The sequence below is a fragment of the Dasypus novemcinctus genome, chromosome 9 (assembly GCF_030445035.2).
Source record: "Dasypus novemcinctus isolate mDasNov1 chromosome 9, mDasNov1.1.hap2, whole genome shotgun sequence".
Lineage (NCBI taxonomy): Eukaryota > Metazoa > Chordata > Mammalia > Cingulata > Dasypodidae > Dasypus > Dasypus novemcinctus.
In genome coordinates, this window is record NC_080681.1 from 101,094,599 (window position 1) to 101,116,615 (window position 22,017).

The 22,017-nt window shown below is 43.3% G+C and overlaps 1 protein-coding gene across 1 annotated transcript in view; it reads left to right on the forward strand.

Annotated features, from left to right (window-relative positions):
• The window catches only part of CSMD2 (CUB and Sushi multiple domains 2), a 671,930-nt gene that overhangs the window by 471,363 nt on the left and 178,550 nt on the right, over window positions 1-22,017 (forward strand). Inside the window, exon 26 of the mRNA XM_058303940.2 lies at window positions 20,001-20,203. Within this exon, the coding sequence (XP_058159923.1) occupies window positions 20,001-20,203 (203 nt within the window). The remainder of the gene's footprint in view (window positions 1-20,000; window positions 20,204-22,017) is intronic.

The window sequence follows — 22,017 nt, forward strand, 5'->3', positions numbered from 1 at the left end:
AGTTACATGCCTAGTGGAACCATGATAGTCCCTCAGTAAATATCAAAGGAATAATGAGAATAAGAGCATACATGATTATTTTGCTCTAGCGTACACATATGCAAATCAAGAGACGGTATTCCCACTTTGCTTCTTTGGTGCACCCTTCAGTCATTCCCTCATGAAACAACTATCTGTTTGTTTAATTCATGGTAGTACCTGGTTGAATGAGACCTGGTCACTCTTCACAAAGAGCTAGGAGCTGTGTGTATGACAGAGCTCTGTGCACAGCACAACGGTGGCTTAAAGAGAAAGAGGATCGAAAAGGTGGGGGGTGGGGGTCAGGGAAGTCACCCTGGAAAAGGTGTGCTGGGCCTGGTCCTGAACGGTAGAGAGAGGTCACCAGGTGGCCCTGGAGGAAGGTCGGCGGGGAGGGGGAGGGCCTCCTCAGCAGAGGAAGTGAAGCAGTGCAGTAGGCTCGAGGAGCTGGGAAGGGGCTGGAGCTTGGCTTGCAGTCTGGTGCGTGAGGGGAGCCGTGGGAGACAATGCTGGTAGAGCCAGCCCCGGCCAGAGCAGCAAGGGCCTTGGGGGCTGTGATGCGGGGATTGCACCTGTTCTGGCAGCCTGGTGGAGAATGGGCTCAAACGGGACTGACTGGGTCTGGGGGAAAGTGTGATTGGGGGCTCCTGAGGCCTGAATCCAGGCAGTGGGAGTGGGGATGGAGAAGAGGGGACAGAGCAGGGACATGTTGAAGGCGGATACACCAGGTAGTCTTGCTCTCCTCAGTCAGTGTGGAAGTTGGGGTTTCTCTCATTTCCCAGTGTTTTTATTATATGATATACCTTATGTATAAGATACAGAGAAGTTGAAAGTACAGTACAACATCTGAATACCTACCACCTACATTCAACCGTTGTTAATATTTTACCACATTTGCTTGCTTGCCTCTTCTTGTCCTTCTGTGCGTTTCTTTTTCTTTCTTTTTTAATCACTCAAAAATCCATTGTAGATTTGGTCATCCCTAAATATTATGGCTTGCCTCTCCAAAAAATAAGGATATACTGCCCCATGGTGCAGCAACATTAGCATACCTAAGAGAGCAGGCAAAGCTTCTCAGGGAATTAAGGTTTAGAATGGCTAGAAGAGAGCAGGGGAGGTCTTGGAGCAGCTGATGGAGGAAGAGCACGATAAGTATGTGAAGGGATTTCTGGGCAGGCGCAAGAACAGTTATCACTTAGGAATGGTGAGCCTGGGGTGAGGAGGACGGGAGACCTGAGGACCCCTTCCTAGTTCTAAGGAAGAGAAGATCAAGCAAATACAGGGAATAGCCTTTCCAGAGCAACAGAGCAAGAAATACAGCGTCACGGGGCATTCTGAGTGAGTATGTGAGGACCCCAAGACGGGATGTAGCATAGAGGAGGTGAAGGTGACATCAGTCCTCAGTTCTGGAAGGCTTCTTGGGACCATAGCAACCTCAAAGGAGCTAATGCTAAGGAACAGAGGAGAGCCGCGCAGCCTGTGGGGGGCTGCTGGGCCCAGGAGCAATGGGCCCCTCTCCCTTCCCCATTCACTTCCCCGTCTGGGATCGAGCTACCCGTGTGTGCTGCCCCTCCCCCTCACATATACACACACGTGTGCACACACACACCTCACTTGAATAACCAGCAGCAAACTTAAGGAACCCATGATTAGTCAGAACTAAGACTAACACAAAGCCCCTTCTGTGTCTGAGCCCTTATTCAGAGTAAGATCTACTTATTATTTGTTCAAAATGGGAATATCGTCACAGAATTTTTCTATATTAAAAATAGACACTCACTTTTTGAAATTCACACTTCAAACAATAAAGATATTTCTAAAGTCGACATCAAAAATCCCCATTATCCTACTCTAGTCTCCTGCACACACCCCCAAAATAGATAGCTACAGTTATCAGTTTCTTCTACTTATTCTTTTAGATATTTTATACCAATATATACATAAAGAAAATGCAATAAACATGTTTTCTAACATAAGATCTGTATACATGGCTCAGTAACTTGCTTTTTTTTGTTTTACCACTTAATCTTACATCATTATCATATTATGTCAGTATATATAGATCTACCTCACACAGTTTGACAACCACCGGGAATTCTGTTGCATATACACCATAATTTATTTAACTACTATGCTATCGATAAAGTGCTTATTTTCCATCTTTATTCCAGAGAATATCCTTACACATGAGTCATTGAACAGTTGTCTGATTCTTTCCTTAGGAAAATTTTGATTCTTGGCCTCATAAATTCCCTGTAGATATTGCAGCAATTTATACACACACCAAAAGTCTGTGAGTAGGCCTAATTCCCCACATAGCATCGCTAGATGTCACTCCTTTTAATGCTTACCAATGTGATGGAACAAAGGCTATTTAATTGTCTTTGCTACTTCAAGTTATTTGTCTATTTTTCTTCGGGGGAGTTTGTCATTTTCTTATAGAGTATTCCACTTTGTTAATTTCTAAAGAGTCTATAATTTCAGGTTAGATTTCTTTTTAACTCAAGAATATTTGAGTTTCTAAAAATTACTATGCCGTTATATTTTTTGGTTTAGCATTCTTTTTTCTTTTTTTTTTTTTTGCTTTTTGAATTTTTGTTTTATTTATATGCCATGAATATTTGAAGAAACTGAAAAATATACTGAGTTCTATATATTTCTATTGCATCACATATCTTACGCTTTCTTTCAAACGAAAGGTACTAGCCTTCTTTATTGTTTTATTTTTTTTCACTTTGTGTTATTAGCTAATTTGATCAAATCAACTTTGTTTTTCTTCTAATGATTTGGAAGCTCTATATCCCACTTTTATTCTGCCAGTGATCTTGTGTTTCATTAATTCAGTTTTCAACATTTAGCCTATTTACTGGCTCTTTATGTTGGCAATCTTTGTTTTATTTGAAGGAAACTCCATTTTTGTTTTCAGATTGCCCTTGATAGCCTACTTTTGTTTTTATCAATGTATTATCATCCTACATCCTCAGAATACTATTCATGTTTCACTTTACAATGTCTCTTGTTTTTCCGTACATCAATAGCATTTTGCAGTTGGGCCATTTATTCTGATTATTCCTCTGGATTCCTTTTGAAGGGCTAATTCTCTTTGTGTCCCAGGAATTTCATTGTTCAAATAGCATCCACTTGTAACTAAGAGCTAGAGTCTGGTACCAGATGGCCTACTCCTCTTATTAGCTACGAAACTTGGACAAGCTCATTAAGCTCTCTGTACCTCCATTTTTTAATCTATAAAATGGAATTAAAATAGTACCTACCACATAAGGTTGTGGTGAAGATTAAATGAGCTAACATATATAAAGCACTTAGAACAGTGCCTGGCACATAATTCCCAAGTGATGAGAACGCCCACCAGGAGTTGGGTTCATTTTCCCCAAATGGAGCATCCCAGGTCCTAGGTCACCCCTTAAGTTTCACAAGTTGTGGGTGCTGTGCTGTGGGTGGGAGCAGGTGTCAGGCAGGACTTCCCCTGGGTGCACCGGGGGGAGGAGAGGTGGGGTAACCATCAGGCCAGCCCATGAGACTGTCCCCAGGTACACAGGCAAGAGAAAGCTTGCAGACCCCTTCCCCCCACCCTACCTCACCCAACCAAGCAGAGAGGGTGACCAGAAGAGTCTGTGGTCAGAATCACCCAAACGAGCTGGGAAAGGATAGTTCATTTCCAAATGTGCCAGAGAAGGGCAATGGGTGGCTGCAGGACCACCACTGGGTATGGTCTAAGCAGGAAAATGGGCCTATCCTGGGTGAGCCTGGCAAGAATGGGCTGGCAGGCAGGCCCTTCCCCTGAACACAGGTGGCATCTGTGCCATTTGGCAGGTGTTTCTCCCTGAGTGCCAAGAATGGGACAGGTTGGCTGATGGACTCCCTCCAGGCCTGGCCGCTGACGGCAGGAGAATGGGCCAGTGCACTCTTACCTGCATCATCAGCACATAGAACTTGGAAGTTTCAGGTATTTGGGTGGGACCTTTTCTCAGTTTCCAACGTTGGGTCAGAGTTTTCCTTTTTATCATCAATGGACCAACTCTGGTGAAAATTGGAGAATAGAAAGAAACAAAGCTTTTTGCCCTGGCCCCGCCTCTCTAGCTAACATATATTTGATAAACATATGAAGTTCTATACATAAATATACCAGGTTCTGGGTCAGTTGTTATTGTCCCCATTTAACAGATGCAATAAAGCCCAGAACAGCTGACTGTGAGGCCTCACCATAGCCCAGTGGTACAAGTTTTGAACCCGTTCTGCTCTTTCTATCCTGGCTCTGGTTTAGCTCCATTTGACAAAACATGAATTGAACACCTTCTCTGTGCCAAAGACTGTGTGATGCTGTGAATAAGAAGCACAGAGAACAGGCTAAGTCCTTGTCTTATCTTCCAGAACTCACATTCTAGTAGGGAAATGGGAAAATACACAGGTACTTCCAAGGTAAGGTAGGTGCTGTAAGTGCAAGCCACGTTCAGTAATGGGGAAGAGAGAGGGATTCTGCCTGGGGATGTGGAGGCAAACGCTTCAATTGAGGGCAGGGGAGAAAAAGCATGAACATGGGGGAAAATAATACAGGGTCTGTCAGTGAAAGAATACTCATTTGATGTGACTGGAGCCTATGTGTGGGAGAGATAAGGTTGCATGGGTACAGAGGGGTCTCTGGACAATGCTAAATGCCAAGATGAACACTTTGAATGGATTTCTCAGTTTAATGAAGAGCCATTGGAATATTTTGAAGGTAGTAATAACATTCAGTTCAATTTAAAAACTTGGAGCATTTAATCAGTGCCAGGCATTTTGCCAGACCCTGAGGATACAACAATAAATAGGAAGCCGTCCTTTCCTTGAAGATATTAGTTTTAGAGACAGAAATTATGTCAATTAGGAATAGAAATAGAAAAACTGAATGACACTGGCTTCAATAAACAGTTCATTTTTCTCTCTTGGAACAAGAAGTGTGAAGGTACCATCCAGACCGAGTACAGCTGCTTAGAATGCCATTCTCGTCCCTTCTTGCTCTGCCACCTTTAAGTTTTCATCCTCCTGGTTACCTCTATGGCTGCTGTAGGTCCAGGCTAAAAGAAAATAGGAGAGGAAAGGGCACACAGCTTTCTTTCTCATCAGGAGGGTTTGCACATTTATTTAAGAAGAACTCCCATTCCCAGAGGAATCTTCCTACATCTCATTGGTTAGAACTGGGCACCCATGGCTGAGGAAAAGTGGGCAATCAATTTTGTTTTGCTTTCACTGCCACAATAGTAGAGACAGACGAGGGGTTTGGAAATGGGGTATGTATCAGCAACCTACGGCGCCATCTACAGATTCTAATGTAATGTGATAAATGCCATAGTAGAGGTAGGTATAAAACACAATAGAAAAGCATCTGCAGGGATATTTCATGATTTCAGATGGCAGTTGGAAGTGGGGTGCTAAAAAGAGGAAATGCTTTGTTAGTTGCACTTTAAAGGACGGTAGACATTCACAGTACAGAGGTGTAAGGACCAGAGGCATGTAAAAGAGAGGACAGTGTGAATGCTCATGGCTGCTTCTGGGAGGGCTCATCATCTAGTGTGGCGTGATGGTTTCTGCACTTCTGGAGGATCAGCAGCAGCAGTGCAGAGAATACATTGGAGTGGAGAGAGGCTGGGAAAGTAGGGAGGGGACTATAGTCATTGTTTGAGGGTTCCTGGTTACATTCAGAAGAACTGAGTTTTGCTTCTTATGTACAAATTTGTGGAGGTTGAGAGCTATAAATGGCTGTTTACATGGAAAGGGAAAGGAGAAAAGTCCTTTCCTTCCAGGTGTGCTTTTCCTAAGAGAGATCCATGGAGGGTGGAGAATTTCTTGTTGTGGGACTCTCTGATTTCTGCTTCTAGTACCCATATAGCCATAAAGCTCATATTTGGCAATAATTCTAGTTTGTTGATTTTTAGCTTATTTTATGCTTCTTAATGATTAATGGAGACAACTCGTTAGAAATTCCATCCTTGAATGTCGGTCACAAATCAGCAGGATTACCGAGAGGGAAGCCACCATGTTGATTAACCAGAACCCCTACCCAGTGGAACTTGTCTTCCCGGGAGGATGCTGGGCTAGACAAAACATCTGGCTGTGCCCAAAGCCCAGATTCCCACACTGGGTTTCAGATCAGCCACAGGGCAGCAACTCCCCACTGTGTCCGGTGCTGCTTCCCTTTATCCAGGCAGTGGGCAGCTGTCCCAGAGTAGGCAGAAGGCACCTGAAGTGAAGCTTCTGTTCACAGCACTTGCCAGGAATCATGGCCCAGGTTTAACAGCTTCCAGAAGATTTATTTTTGAGCAGTGACAGTAAGTTAAACCTTAAACAGAGAAAGTCTATGTACTTTCATTTTGAGAGCTGACCTCCTGAAGGAACTGAACATATAAGCACATACGCTGTAGGGGTGTCCCTTTGTCAGATTCAAGGTTTTAACAGATAAGGAAATATCCCAAAAAGAGCTCAGAAGTTTTTTGGCAGAGCAGATGTGGATACCCTGGTAGGTATAAATGTGGTATGACAGCTTTAAGAGTGGTGGTGCTCTCTGGCAATATAGTTTTTCAGGCATCACTTCTGGAGAAAGAAAACAAACTATTTCAAATTACCCAAGAATAATAATCCAACCCAGCTACCTGATTGTTGGATTGGCCAGAATACATCAACTTCACTGCCAATTTACCATCCCAGAAATGAATTCCATCATCTCTTAGGAGGAGAATGAAGAGCTCAATCAAAGAAATGCAGATACCCTGTTGGGTGGACACACTGAACCAGTATAGATCTCTTCTTTTTAAAAGATAAGCAAATGAATAAGGTGGTGCAACCAAAAAATTTGCATGGTGCCACTGAAAGTGTGCCATATGATATGGGGCCATTTCCCTAAAGAAATAAGGGACAAAACATATTTTCTGAAAAGGTTTTTACTGTAGAACACAGAAGGAAGTTTAAAGTGATTATGTACATTGTGTTCTCAATCAAATATAAACATATATTTATCGATAGCAAGTAGCGGAAGATGGAGAATGAGATGAGGAGGAGGAGCTTCTATGATAAAAAGGTACTGACAAAGACAAGTAAAAAATGCACAGAAACTAAGTACACAGTAACAATTAAAATCCACAGCAGCAATGTTTGCCTTATAGGAAATAAAATCATGGAAATAGGAGATAACCTAGAGAGTCACAGTAAGATTGCTGAGGGAAAGGGCAAAGATATGGAAGTATTGAAGAAAAAGTTGCCAAATATGGAGGACAGAGCACTGAGCTAGTCAGCATAAATGAGAAAGAACCATGAGCAAATGGAGCAGAAGGAACAGTTAGAAAGGTCCTCTAAGGAGCGGTGGGATATGGGATAGAGTGACCAGTGTTAAAACATCCACAGAGAATTGAAAGGAATCAAGGAGTTCCAGGCAAAATGAATTAGATGCAATTCCATGAAAAATGTCACAGTTCCAAGTATAATTTTTTAAAAATTCTACAAGCATTTGGTAAAATATATTCACACAGACAAGCACACAACCAGCTCTCAGGAAATAAAAGTCATTTACAAAAGAATAACAACATCACAACTAATCTGACTCTACTTAAAATTTCTTTTCCTTAATACCATAGTTCAAATTCAGTGGTGTTATGAGATCCAAGAACTCTTGATTCACCCAGATTTAATTCACTAACAAAAGTAATAAAGATTTTTCTCAGATAGGCACAAAAGCCACAGAAAATTGCCTCTCATGAAATTCCTGAAAACCCTGCAAAGGTATTTTAGTAGTTTTAAGTAATAATTTCCAAATAGATCAGACCCAGATCGCTGGAGCCTATGAATGTTACCATATTTGGGAAAAGGGTCTTTGTAGATATGGTTAAATTTAGGATCTCGAGATGGGAGATTACCCTGGATTGTTCAGGTGAGCCCTAAATGCCATCACATGGGTCCTTATAAGAGGGAGGCAGAAGGAAATTTTACACACAGAGAAGGTGACATGAAGATGGAGGCAGAAATGGAAGTGATGTAGCTGCAAACCAAAGAATGTCAGCAGCCACCAAAAGCTGGAAGAGGCAAGAGCAGATTCTCCCCTAGAGCTTCCAGGTGGTGCTGTGCCCTGCCAATACTTTGATTTTGGCCCAAAAGTACCAATTGCAGCCTTCTGGCCCCTAGAACTGTGAGAGAATGCATTTCTGTTGTTTTAAACCACAAGGTTTGTGGTAATTTGTTACAGCAGCAACAGGAAACTAATACAGGCATATAATTCTTTAGCCTATTGAGATGTTGGGGAAAAAGAAACTAAAGTATGAACTGATGACTGTTAAAGAATATGTTTAACTTGGTGTCTGCAGTCCCTCATTTTATTGTCAGCAGTTTGATAGTTGATGAAACTTTTTTAGATTTTCTCTTTTACATAAGGGGAGTTAAATGGTATATTATTTTTCTTAAATTTGATCATTAAAGAAGATGTAAAATTTAGGAGTAATTTTTATTTTTTATTTTTTTCTTTATTTTGAGTGGCATCTTTTTTTTTTTGTCTTTATTTTTTTTTATAATGTTACATTCAAAAAATATGAGGTCCCCATATATCCCCCACCCCCTTCACTCCACTCCTCCCCCCATAACAACAACCTCCTCCATCATCATGAGACGTTCATTGCACTTGGTGAATACATCTCTGAGCACCACTGCACCTCATGGTCAATGGTCCACACCACAGCCCACACTCTCCCACAGTTCACCCAGTGGGCCATGGGAGGACATACAATGTCCGGTAACTGTCCCTGCAGCACCACCCAGGACAGCTCCAACCCCCGAAAATGCCCCCACATCACATCTCTTCCTCCCACTCCCTACCCCAGCAGCCACCATGGCCACTTGCTCCACACAAATGCCACATTTTCTTCGATTACTAATCACAATAGTTCATGAATAGCATATCAGTAAGTCCACTCTAATCCATACTCTATTCCTCCATCCTGTGGACCTTAGAATGATTGTGTCCACTCCACATCTATATCAAGAGGGGGCTTAGATTCCACATGGATGCAATTCTCCTGCTTTCAGTTGTAGGCACTCTTGGCTCCCTGGTGTTGTGGTTGACCTTCTTCACCTCCATGTTAGCTGAGTGGGGTAAGTCCAATAAACCAGAGTGTAGGAGTTGCAAGTCTTTTGAGGCTCAGGGCCTGGCTATTGCATGGTCAGTCTAGAGATTCAGGTCCCCTGGGTATACACTAAACCCCAGCACCAACTACACATCCGGTAAAAGTAACAGGAGGGGCTTGTGGACAAAGATCACATCTGAGTCCAGCTCCATCACACAGAAACACAAACTCCAAAGTAGGGCCAACTGACATGGCACTGAACTCCATCTGTCGTGACCATAGAACCTGTGGGTCTCTGTAGCCCTCAGAAGAACCAATACCTGGGGTTGTATCTACTTTAGCTGTCTCTGGGACTCTGCTGAGGTGTGCATAAGGGCAACCCCTCTGATAACCTCCCAGCTCTTTTTGGAGACTCATAACCATATAAACTCATTTGTCCTTTCCATTTCCACCTTTTATTCAGGTCAAAATGCACTTTTAACTCCTGGTATTATATGTAGACTGAGATATTCTGCTGGTCCGAGTTGAACCTTTTATTCAAGGTCATTTTCTAGTTACATCATCAGCTGGTACTTGGTAGTAATCCCTCGGCGCCAGGGAGGCTCATACCCGGGAGTCATGTCCCACGCTGGGAGGAAGGCAACACATTTATGTGCCAAGTTTGTCTTCAAGACTGGCCACATTTGAGCAACATGGAGGCTCTCAGGAGGTAACTCTTAGGCATCCTGCAGCTCTAGGCCTTGTTCTTATTTCAGGTGCACAAGCTCACAAGCCTAGTCATTAGTATCAAGGGCTCATTGTTGGACCTTCCTTCTTCTTTGGTCTTTGCTGTTGTACTTGGGGGATTGTTGCTGTTCGTTTAGAGACTGTGATAGAGCTTCCCTGGCTAGTAACTCAGCACTCCCTCAGTTGTTTTTAATTGTAACCACTATGAAAATATCCAAACATTTTTATGTACCCTAGATATATGCCCTGGAGAACTCCCTGCCAACCATGTGTCCCCTGTCAGTAACATCCCATACCAGTATTCCTCCCCTGCTGTTGTTGAACCTCTCTGTGATCCAAGACTTCTTAAAAAATGAAGCTCAATATATTGCCAGGTTCCATTGATAATAAAATGGAATATAGTGATGAGTTTAAAGGTTAGATATATAATACATATTGAAATTAGAAAAATTAAGGTAAAAATAAATTGAGGTATCCAAAAATTAAAAAGTGCAAAAGCTTTGTTTTTGATGTTTTGCCTTTTTGCCTTCCATCACTGCAATAAGTGTTGCAGGAGTATTTTTTAGATGCTTCAAGGAAAGCACTAGTAGAATTCCAAATAAAATGTATACTTTCCAAATCATTGAAGAGAGTTTGAAAATTAAGAAATATTTTATAAAGGGGAAAACAAGGGAAATAGTGAGAAGTATAATAAACACAAAAGCATAAAACAGGATGATAGAAATAAGTTTGTATTAGTCAGAAGTAATAGTTGATTGCTATAACAATAGCCCTCAAAACTTGGTGGTTTAGCTCAATAAAGATTGATCTCCTGTACTTCACAGTCCAGTGCTGGTCTGCAGCAGCCAACAGGACCCCATGGGGAAGAGGGAGGAGAAGGGCTAGTACCTATTCCACAAAGTAATCCAGGCTCTTTCCATGTGTGGAGGCTCAGAATCCTCCAATGGATCCTGTGCATCTGGCCTGCTAATGCGTGCACATGGAAAGCATGAAAGATTGGCAGGAAGGTTTTTAGGAGCTGGACCTTCTCTCAGATGCTATTGATCGGAACACATTCCACTTCATTGTAAAGGAAGCTGTGCCTAGAAAGAGTAGGAAACGAGAGTGGTGAAGGCATAGGAATGTCTCGACCACAAAAAGCAAACATATCAGTTCTGATAATAAGTATAGATTCACTTGCACCTGGCCACCCATTGTGTGAAGGAGAGGGATGAGTGGAAAAGAGGAAGCCTCTGAAGCAGCCCAAGATTATATATTATATATATTATAAGATTATAGGAGCTCAAAATGGACAGGGGAATGGAGATTCCATGGATGTAGGGGCCAGAGAAAAGGAGAGCTATAATTTGACACCTGGTTTAAGGGTCAGTCATGAACCAAGGACAAGTGGGGGAACAGAGTGGGAGAATCAGATGCAGAGCAAAAGAGCAAGCAGAGTGCTGTGTGGGGCATCCAGGGAGAGGCCCTGAGATGATGGCACACAGGAAAAAAAAGCTTCTGCTGTTACATGTGGAGCAACTACCAGTCAACCTGCGGGCAAGAACAAAGCTGTAAGGAACAAAGAACTGGCCCATAAGTTAAACTCCTGCATTGCAAGGCAATTTTCAGATTGAGAAAATGCTGCCAAACAGAGGAACACCAAAATATGGCAAATAAAAGATTGGGACAAATAAATAAAAAGCGAAGATCACAACATTAGTTTTCTTAAACAGATTAAATTAAAGATTAAAAGAAAGCAAGAAAAGGTTTTTAGTTTTTAAAAAAAGGAACAGAGGGAATTATTTTATATGATAAAGTACATAGTCTGCAATAATTCACAGTCCTGAATCTTTATGCACCAAATAACCTAAAGAGAAAACATACAAAGCAAACTCTATTGGAAATATAAGGGGAAATTGGCAAATTGTCATAGGAGACTTTAACACATCTCACTTAGTCAAATATAAAAATAGAGCAAAAGTGGGATTATTTTGGCATGATTTTAACATTTGTTGTCTTTATACTGTATATCAGGCTCAGTGCTAAGCCTTTATCATACGTGTTTTCATTTACAACAATCCTCTTAGTGACATCGCTAGAGCAATGATGTTACTGCCATTGTGCAGATCTAGTCTTTGAAAGCAGGTCTTTTACTTCCTGGCCAGTGCTTTTTCCACTTTGTTATACAGCCTCCTCAGGAAGCCTGAGCCTTTTATTTTATGGAAAATATATCTTCCAAGAAGGACTAAAGATCAATCTGCCCTCACAGAATCCCGGACACCCACAGGGCAGGCTCTGCCTAATGACAGGACACCACAGGCCTCCAGTTACAGGGTGATGATGAAGAGGTGATAGACAACTGGTCTAAGGACACCCTGCCATCTCCTAAGCCCTGCATTTGCTGCACCGCCCCGACCTTCCAGAATACCAATCACCACCCTGGAATGCTATTCAGCCTTTTCAGCGACCTGAAGCCCCATTTCATTCTTTCAGTTTCGAAAATAACAAAAGAATTTTTTTTTTTCTGTTGCCTACCAGCTGGCCCCAGGAGAGAAAATCCTCTAATTTTGCTCTAGACACCAATGCTTGCTTTGGGCTTTGTGCTGTCTTCTTGGTTTTTACTCTTTGAATAGCATGATGCTTTAATTATTATTGTCTGCTATTATGATCATGGTTTAATTGTTGGTTTGCAGTCTGGGTGGCTCAGAGGGTGGCATTTTGAAAAGCAAGTATTATTTTCTTATTGCCATTTCCGGTGTCACTGAGGATAATTTAAGCTACATTCTCATGTAGGGACAGGAATGATTTCTGACCCCCTGCCCCCGACAGCAGCTGTTGGTTCCCTTGCCATTTCCCCCTGATGTAGAGAGCCGCTGTGATGACTGGTATCCCTGCAGCATCTATAGTGTTCATGCAGTGTTAGCAGTTGCTTGGGACAGGCCCGAAACCCTCTAAACATCCCAGTCAGAAGACACGTGAAAGTGACATGTCAAGATGCCATGTTTTGTCTCCTCTCTCATTTTTGCACATCTTTCAGTATGCAATGGATACAGGTAAACCACTTGTAAACAGCAAGGTAGGCAGTATCCCAAAAAGCCCAACATGTTAAGATTTTCGATGGAGAGAACTGAGGACCCTAACCTAGAAGCAAGTTTAAACCGCTTTACGGCAAGTCGGTACGTGACCTGCTCGTGACAGTAGCAGGCTCCTGCGGCAATAATTCAGTCTTCTCCTGGATCCTTAGATTCAGACTCTTGGAGACAGTGTCTTCCTGTCGCTGAGGCTGAGTGTCATGCATCTTGCCAGCCTGGCAGCAAAGCAGGAGGGAGCCTGGGTGGTGGGCTGGTGGGCCGAGGCAAAGGGGTGAGGATCAGGAGGGAGCCTCTTAGCCAGGGTCCTGCCAGCAGATGACTGTGGGAGGTGGGCCTAGGTGAAAACACCTTGAAAAGGTGTGTGGGGACCCCAGACTTGAATGGGGACAGCCCCGCCAATCTGGAGCACCTCTGCAGTTGAAGCAGGCTGCAGCCAGGTGTGCGTCAAGATGCAGCCCCTGGGAGAGAGCTGGCAGTTTCAGGGCAGCCCCAGAGGGGAATTGGAGAGAGCCAGGGCCCAGGGGCCCAGTTACCTGGGCTGGCATGCTTGTTGGCATCGGACTGCAGGTTATCATGAGTGCCCAGGGGGCCACCCGAGCTAGTCAGGTGGCCTACCAGTTTCCAAGGGTTGCCGAGCAAAATACCACCAACTGAATGACTTAAAACTACAAATCTCTTTTCTCGTGGAGGCTAGAAATCCAAAGACAAGGTGTCAGTAGGCCATGCTCCCTCTCGAGGCTCGGGAAGAATCTGCCCCTGGCTGTTCCTGGCTTCTGATGGTGGCACACCATCCCCCTTGCCTAGTAGACACGGCACTCCAATCTCTGCCTCCATCTTCATGTGGCCCTTTTCCCTTATCTGTGCCTTCCCTTTCTCTTAGAGGGACACCAGTCATTGGATTTAAGGTTCACCTGTCATGCTAACTTGATTCCATCTTCAAAGACCCTATTTCCAGTAAGGTCACAGTCATGGGGACCAGAGATTAGGGCCCGAACGCATCTTTTGGGAAGGACACTCTTCACCCCCCCACAGGAGGTATGGGGGCGCATGCAGTAGTGTGTGCCTTCTAGGCAGAGGAGAGGCCCAAAACAAGACAATAAGAAGGCGGTGGATGAAGACGGAAGGGGTGACAGAAGGCGCCTGGGCTGCTCCCTGGAATGGTCAACTTTGAAGACTCCTATGTAAAAATACTTTGCTAAATGCAAAATTAGCATTACCTGTGAACTAGTTAGAAATGCAAATTCTGGGGCCTCATCCAAGAGCTACTAAATTAAGAAATTCCTGGGGTGGGACCCAGCAATCTGTATTTTTAAAGTTCCCCATATTGTATTGATGCATACTAAAATTTTAAAACCAATGCTGTGGAGGAGTACGGGGAAGGGTAAGTAGAAGAATGGAAAGATAAAAGAAAGATAGATGGATGTGCAGCACACGTTTGAGGAAGCAGAGAAAGAGGAGCGATTGGGGCACATGTGTGGTTCTGAAGATCAGCCTGGCCGTGATAGAAAAGGTGGGTGGAAAGGCTGGGAGGAGCCCAGATCCCGAGGCTCTTGACCTGCTGTTCTTCTCTTGGATCTTCTCCTTCTCTCTCAGTCTCCTCATAATTTTGTTTGCTTTCTCTGAAACTGTCTCAAAGTCACCTCCTCCTTGACATTTTCCTTGATTCTCTCAATCAAATGAAGAAGATGGTATGAGAGAAAGGCCTTTTGTACCAGGCAGATATGGTATCGATGCCGCCCCTGACCCCAGGTGAGTTTCCTCTATTTTCCCCTTAGAACTTCAGCTTTCCCATCAGCCAAATGGAGATAAGAGACTCTAAATTGCAGGGATTTTATGAAGATGTTAGACAATATACATAAAGTACTTGGCACACAGGAGATTTCCTGCAAATGTTTAGTTCTCTTTCTCCTCCAGTTATTTTGATAACACTTTATCCCACTCTCGGTGCTTATTGCGTCTATTACCGTGTTTCGCGTGTCTGGTTCAACAAGCAGCCTAATCCTCCAGCACGAGGACAGCGCCTCCACGTTTCTGCAGCTCTCAGCACAGGACTCCACACACAAGCAAAGCCCCACATCCTTGGAGTCGGCCTGTTCACGTCTGTGGCCCAAAGAAGCAAACAGGCATAGAAGTGATACATCAATACGAAGCAATGCTTTTTCACCACTCCCCTTTCTTTCATTACTTCCTCACCTGCGGGGAGAGTGGGAGTTGAATTCTCAAACTGTTTTGAGTGTTAGAAGCCAAAAAAAGAAAGAAAAAAAGGCCACTCACTCACCTACAGGGTTGCTGCTTCCTGCTCAGGATAACCCAAATGTCTGTTTTGGCCTGGAATATTTCTATTAATTAGAACCTCTAATTAGCATTTATAAACTTTGATTTCTACAAGAAATATTCAGTAAGGGTCTTTGTAAACATGGTCATTTAATTTAAACTGCATCTCGTGTGTGTGTACATGTGTGTGTTATGCAATGGTTTCTTTTTTTATTTTTATTTTTTATTTTTAAAGTAGCTTTAGATTACATAAATGCTACGTCAAAAACATAGGGGATTCCCATAGACCCCATCCCTTCCCCCTCCCACACTTCTCCCCATTAACAGCATCTTTCATTATAGACTGTATCTTTAATGGTGATCGCCAGGGATTCATAATAAAGAGAATTAGGAGACTCCTAACAGCAGCCTCCTAGCTGATTTCCCTGCTTCCACGCTCCCTTGCCAATCCACTCTCACCTGGGCAGCAAGAGGGATCTGAAACTGTAAATCGGTTCCTATCAGGCCTCAGCTTAAAAGACTTCAATGACTCTCCTTAGCTCATAGAATAAAATCCAAACTTCTTGCCTGACCCACGAGGTTCCACATGACCTGACCTCTGCCTGCCTCTCTTGGCCCAGCCTCAGTGGCCTCTCCATTGCTCACATGCTCCCGGCTGGCTCCCTTTTAGAGCCTTTGCACATGCTGCCCTTTATACATGGAAAAGTCCCTTCTGCCCCTTAGATTGTCTGGATCTTTCCATGGTGGGCACCCTTTGAGCCTTCCTTTTGCTTCAATGTCCCCTTCTTAGAGATGTCTTCCCAACCACTCAAGTGGTTACACCGTCTGAGCACTCTGCTATTGCCTTCCTTGCCACATTGATCATCTTTTCATGGGTTTATGAACGCAGATGAGCACCAACAGCCAACACATAGGAGGTGTTTAAATAAATGAATGCAGGAAGAGGTTTGCAACTTCAGCTTCTGTCTTTTCAGTTGTCAACTTATATTGTTTCTACATTCAGAGGATCTCAGGGCTGTCTCCTCTGCCCAACTCTTGACACTTGTCTTCACCTCATCAGTGCCAAGTTTTTGACTTTGGCTGATTATCAGATCAACGAGGCTGAATGCAATGAACTGGTATTTTTAATCCCCGATCTTGAATACCAGCCTGTTAACCTTATGTATGATTCACATGTAAACTCCCCAGTGCACTCCTGGCTCTTGGCCATAGCCTGCTCCTCCTGGAGGCGTAGGCAACGTCATCAGGGGATAGCGTGAAATCTGATGTGATTGTAATTATATAATAATTTCTCCTTGCTCTTTAACCAGCCCTTGATCTTGGGCACGTTACTTATCCTCTCTGAACCACAGTATTCTCATTTTAAAGATGGAATGATGCTATCTACCAACTAAAGCTGCTTGTGAGGATTAAATGTGATCATGTGAAAGCCCCTCGTATACCATGGTTGCTATATAAATGTGATTTCTTTCATTTCTTAGTCTCTTCTCGACTTCATCACAGTAAATCTCCTATGATTTCATTCCTTCATTCATCAAACCACTCACTTCCTTACTCATTCAATTATTCAACCTCCGGGACTTCAGTAGGTCTTTATTTCTAGTAAGGAAAATAACACCCAAACTCCTCTACCTGATTTTGAGATGCTCATTATCTTCCCTTTGACATCCACCGTTCTTCCCACATGCACCTCAACCTCCCCTCTGCCTCTGAGTCTCATCTCATGTTACTAAATCCAGAGAAAGCATACTCCCTTTCATGCAACCAAAATTCAAGTCTCATTCCCTCCTTCCTTCCCACATGAACCTCTCTCTTTTGAGAGTGCATCCCTGCGTGCCGCACAGCTCCCTGCTTGGTCTGCCTCGACCATCGCTGGCCTATTTCACAGTGCTGTTGAGTAACCTGGTGAACGCAGAGAAGGAAGGGGGCAGCTTGGCACAGCAGTGACGCTGCTTATTTTCTCCCCTCCTGGGAACTCCTTCTCCCCCTTTTCAATCAAGTGTGGCCCCAGCCTGCCAGCTTGTTTCTTCCTGAATGCCCTAAAAGGAAGCAGCCCATCTGTCTTGAGTTTGTCTGAAGTTCTCAGAGGGGAGGGCAGCCAGAGGAAGTAAAACAAAATCCAGCCGCTGAGGGAAACCACAACCACTCCTGGTATTGAGCAATCTGTCCACCTGTACCTGAAAAACCTACCTAGGAAATCCAAGAGGATCACTTGGCTTCTATGAAAACTAAGTAGCAACTAAAATATGATGATAGATGATAGATAGAGATGATAGATAAATATAAATAGATCCAACAATAACTAGAAAATGTAGCTGAAACTTTACTCCCAATGACAGTTGTACCAAAAACCCATAGTTTATAGATTGCCAAGGAATGAATTTAATGAAGTCTTTTTAAGGAATGAAGTGTGCAAAGAAAAGAAACATAAAACTTTACCAACATAAACTAAGCCCTAAATCAATTAAGATATCTACAATGTTACTGGTTGGGTAAAGGAGTAACATAAAGGTGTCAGTTCTCCCCAACCCCCAGATTACTCAATAAATATGTGCAATTCCAATCAAAATCTCATTGGGATTTTTTGAAACTTGATAACCATAAAGTTTATGTGAACAAGTAAATTTGGGAAATTAGCTAATAAATTTGGGAAGGAAATATGAAGGAGAACTTGCTCTGAAACAGGATCAAAGTAAGTCTATCAAAACTGCGATAGTGTTGTTCCTGCTACCACAAAGGGGGGAAGCCCTGGAACCCTAGGAGAGAGTCTATAAGGAGACCCACGACCAAGGTGACATTTCAGACCAGTGAGGGGAGCCTGCACGGTTGAGTACCTTTTGTGTCTCCATTCCACAGGTGTCCACAAGTACCATCCACAGGTGTCTGGCATATCCTAGGCACTGAGCCCCAATAGTGAGCAAGATCTGGGCCCACACCCATGAAAATTGTATTCTATCAAGGTGACAGATAGTAAACAAATAAATAAAGTAAATATAGACAATGATAAATGCTAAGGAGGATGCAAACTGTATTTTGAGGGACAAAATATTCAAGAAGAGAGAATTTATAGAAATTGGGACAATTGAGTGTCCATTTGGAAAAATAATGAACCTATAAACCTCGAAAAATGAAATTATACAAGTACTGGGAAAATATTAAAGTTTAGTTCTTTAATCATTTTAGAGGGAAGAGGGTTTTCCCAAGGACAATATGACAACCCATTATCCTTAAAGAAAAAAATTAACCTATTTAATTACATAAACGTGAATTACTTCTATTCTAAAATAGATACCATATACAAAATTTAAAGGGAAAAGAGGCACCAGACACTAAAAGAAAATGTTAGCAATGAATATATAAAAGAAATAAAATATATACTGAAAAAAAGAGAACTCAATTAAGATATGTAAAAGATAAGATGTATGAATAGCCAGTAAATATATGCAAAGATATCCAACTGTACTGAATTATCTAAACTCAAAACACCAATGTGATTTCATTTTGGTCTAGCATATGGACAAATATTGGAATACAGAATATTCTTTACAAGGTCAGAATATCATATTGGTCAGGTGAGGATTGGGGAGAATAGCCACATTAATAATGTTTAAGGAGAATATAAATTGGTGCAATCATTTGGGAGAACAAATTTTTTAGAATCTATACCCTTCCCCCCCCAAAAAAAATTATTCCTACAAGTCAAGTGAATATGAAGTACACAAAGTCATGCAAAGATTGGGGTATTCATTTTGGACTGATGTGAAACAGTGAAATATAATAATGTCTTTCTCTGTAGAAAAAAAATGAAATAGTTGCATATGTCCAAAATAGCATATTAAGTAAAGAAAGTAAGTTACATGAAAATCATAAAGCATGTCCTCATTTGGGGGGGAGGGATAATTTTAAAAGATAATTTTAAAGAGAGAAAGTGATAACTGAAACAGAAAAAGGACATTAGCAGAAAAACTGATGCAATCCAAATAAAGTCCAGAGTTTAGTTCATAGTAATGTACCCTTGCTGGTTTCTTAGTTGGGAAAAATGAACCATGGAAATGTGAGATGTTAACAATGGGAAAAATAGTGAGGGGTTCATGGGAATGCTTTGCAACTTTTCTGTAAACCTACAATTACTCCAAAATAGGGGGAAAAAAATTGTTTGGGAGGGAGGCTTGTAACCAAAGTAACTTTGGCTGTCAGGACCCTTTTGTCCCAGGAGAATTAGAGTTCCTACTGAGCGTGCTGGCTCCAAGAGCTTTGTCTCTGGTCTTCTGAAGTTTGCAGAGATTAGCTAAACCAAGGCTGTGTGTAGCTGAAATCCCCTGAGTTCTGCTCTGAAAATCCACGGTATGGGCTCACCAGGCCCCTACTACAGCTGGGCCAGCTTCTCAGAGACCCTACAGCTCCCCCTACCCTTATCCCCTTTTATTTTTAAACATATATCCTTTTTTCAACCCAGACCCTGCCTTCTCAGCAACCCTTCTCCCCAAATCTAGAATGATACTGGGTATGGGCTTAGGAGTGAGGTCTCGGGTCTGTGTGGGGTCGAGGAGAGGAGTGGGGCTCTGAGAGTGGCAACACGGAGCTCAAAATAATAAACAAGGTGCACAGAGCGCACTCCCCTGGCCCTTCTCCCCCTTGCTCGTGGCCCCTGTGCAAGAACTGGAAGGACGGGACTCATGAGGATGCTGCCAGGTACCACCTGCTCCTCCTCCTTGCAAGTCTTCCCGTAGGTTTAAGACCTTCCCTGGGGGGAAACCCCTGGGAGGAGGGGACTGAGCCCCGGTGTAAATGCTGCCCCCTTCTCTCCATCCAGGCTCCACTTCCTAGTGTTCGACACCGAGGAGGTCCACGATGTGCTGCGCATCTGGGACGGGCCTGTGGAGAGTGGGGTTCTGCTGAGGGAGCTCAGCGGCCGGGCCCTGCCCAAGGACCTGCACAGCACCTTCAGCTCAGTCGTTCTGCAGTTCAGCACCGACTTCTTCACCAGCAAACAGGGCTTTGCCATTCAGTTCTCAGGTCTGTGCTCGCCTCTGCCAGCCCCATCCCCATTTGTCCCACCACCTGACACCACCTGCCTCCATCCCCCTTTCCTCCATCTCTCCACTCATGTAAAGACATGTACGGAGCCTCTGCCATGTGCCTGGCACATGATAAGCATCATTCAAATGCCATGCTGAGATGACTCGGGTGGGGGAGACAGTCATGTAAATATACATTTATACACAAATGGATAAGTGTCTGCATGGAGGAATTTCAGCTATAATGGAAACATGTAGACCAGTCACCTTGGAGCATCAAGGAAGATGTTCCAGAAAAGGTGAGCCTAAGCACAGACCTGAAATATGAGTGGAAATTACTTGAGTTTCAAGGAGGGTGTGGTCAACAGTGGCACATATGTTGTGCCACTGAATTGGACTTTGGAGAGTCCATGGACTCCACTTAGATCGAAAGATGGAAAAGGGCATCCTAGGCACAAAGAACTCATGAAGATGAAGAAGAAAAGTGGGTTCTGGAAATGGAGAGCTATTCATTGGGGTTGAAACTCAGGGTTCAAAGAGGAACCTACAGGAGGTACAAGTTGATGATGGCTTCAGGCACCATTTTGGAAGAGCCAATGTTCTGATTCTTAGTTTAGTGCAGGTCTCAGTAAGGACTGGAAGCCAAACACAAATAATCTAAATTCAATTAATTATATACGGCAGTAGCCAGATATGGAGGAGCATGGCAAAGAGCGACCCAAAATGAGCAACACTCAAATGTCCAAGTCTTGATATTAGATAATTTATATGATTGGTCCTGCCTCCTCCCTGGGATGCATCATCTCATCTCCTCTGAAGTGCCTCTTCCATCACTCATCTCCCTGAACAAGTGACTCTGCCTGGGCTTGGGCTTGTGTTTATTATACAGCAGCTGTCTTCATTACCATCTCCTTACTCCACTGTGTTTGAGGTGGGGGCAAGTTTCCACGGTGATTCCAGAACCAATCTGCGCAGCACCTGTGCTGTGCTTCTGCCCTCACACTTTCACCCAGTTGCTGTATCAGCAAAGGGTGGATGAAGCATATCTCTGACCCCAGTGACCCATTAATGGGGCTGAAAACCCCACTTCCAGCTTCTTTATGCCTCTGTCTTCCCTGTGGAGCTGAGCATTTAGCAATGTGTGGAGCAGGTGAGGGTCTCCAGGATCGTGTACCTTTATTCTGATAAAGGCCCCACCCCCTTAACACTCATGCGGGGACTATCTCCTTCCAGGGTTCACTGGGAGTCCTCTTCCTGAGAATCCTGGCACCCGTTCACCCATGGAGAAAGTGCCTGGGACCACTGAACCCCACCTAAGATTAGGATCCCACCAGAGGGCAGCAAAGGGGGTGCAGGTTACATAAGCAGTTCCTGTTGCCTAGGGTCCATGGAATATTCACTGGTATTACAAGAAAAAGAAGTTTACATGGGCAAGTAATGTTGAGAAGGTCCTGGGTTGAGGCTGACTTAAAGAGCTTATCTCAATGGGGGGCCTTGCAGAACTTGCAGTATACCAGTGCATAGGAATTCCACAGAGGTCTGGCATGTCACAATTCCCAAACATATTTGACCATGGATGGCTTTTTTCCTAGGCCAGCTCAAGAGACTAGCCTTTGATGGAACAAACTTTGGAAATTGCTGGGATAAGCAATAGAAGGATCTACCAGCAATAAGAAAGGTAGCATGCTGAAGAGACTGCTTGGTCCCTCTCTCTGGAGGAAAGAACATGATGAATAATTAAAGCCAGACATGTATTTTCTGAATGTTCCCAAGCTGAGGGTATGGCTTTAAAAAAAAAGCCCGTAATTGCCC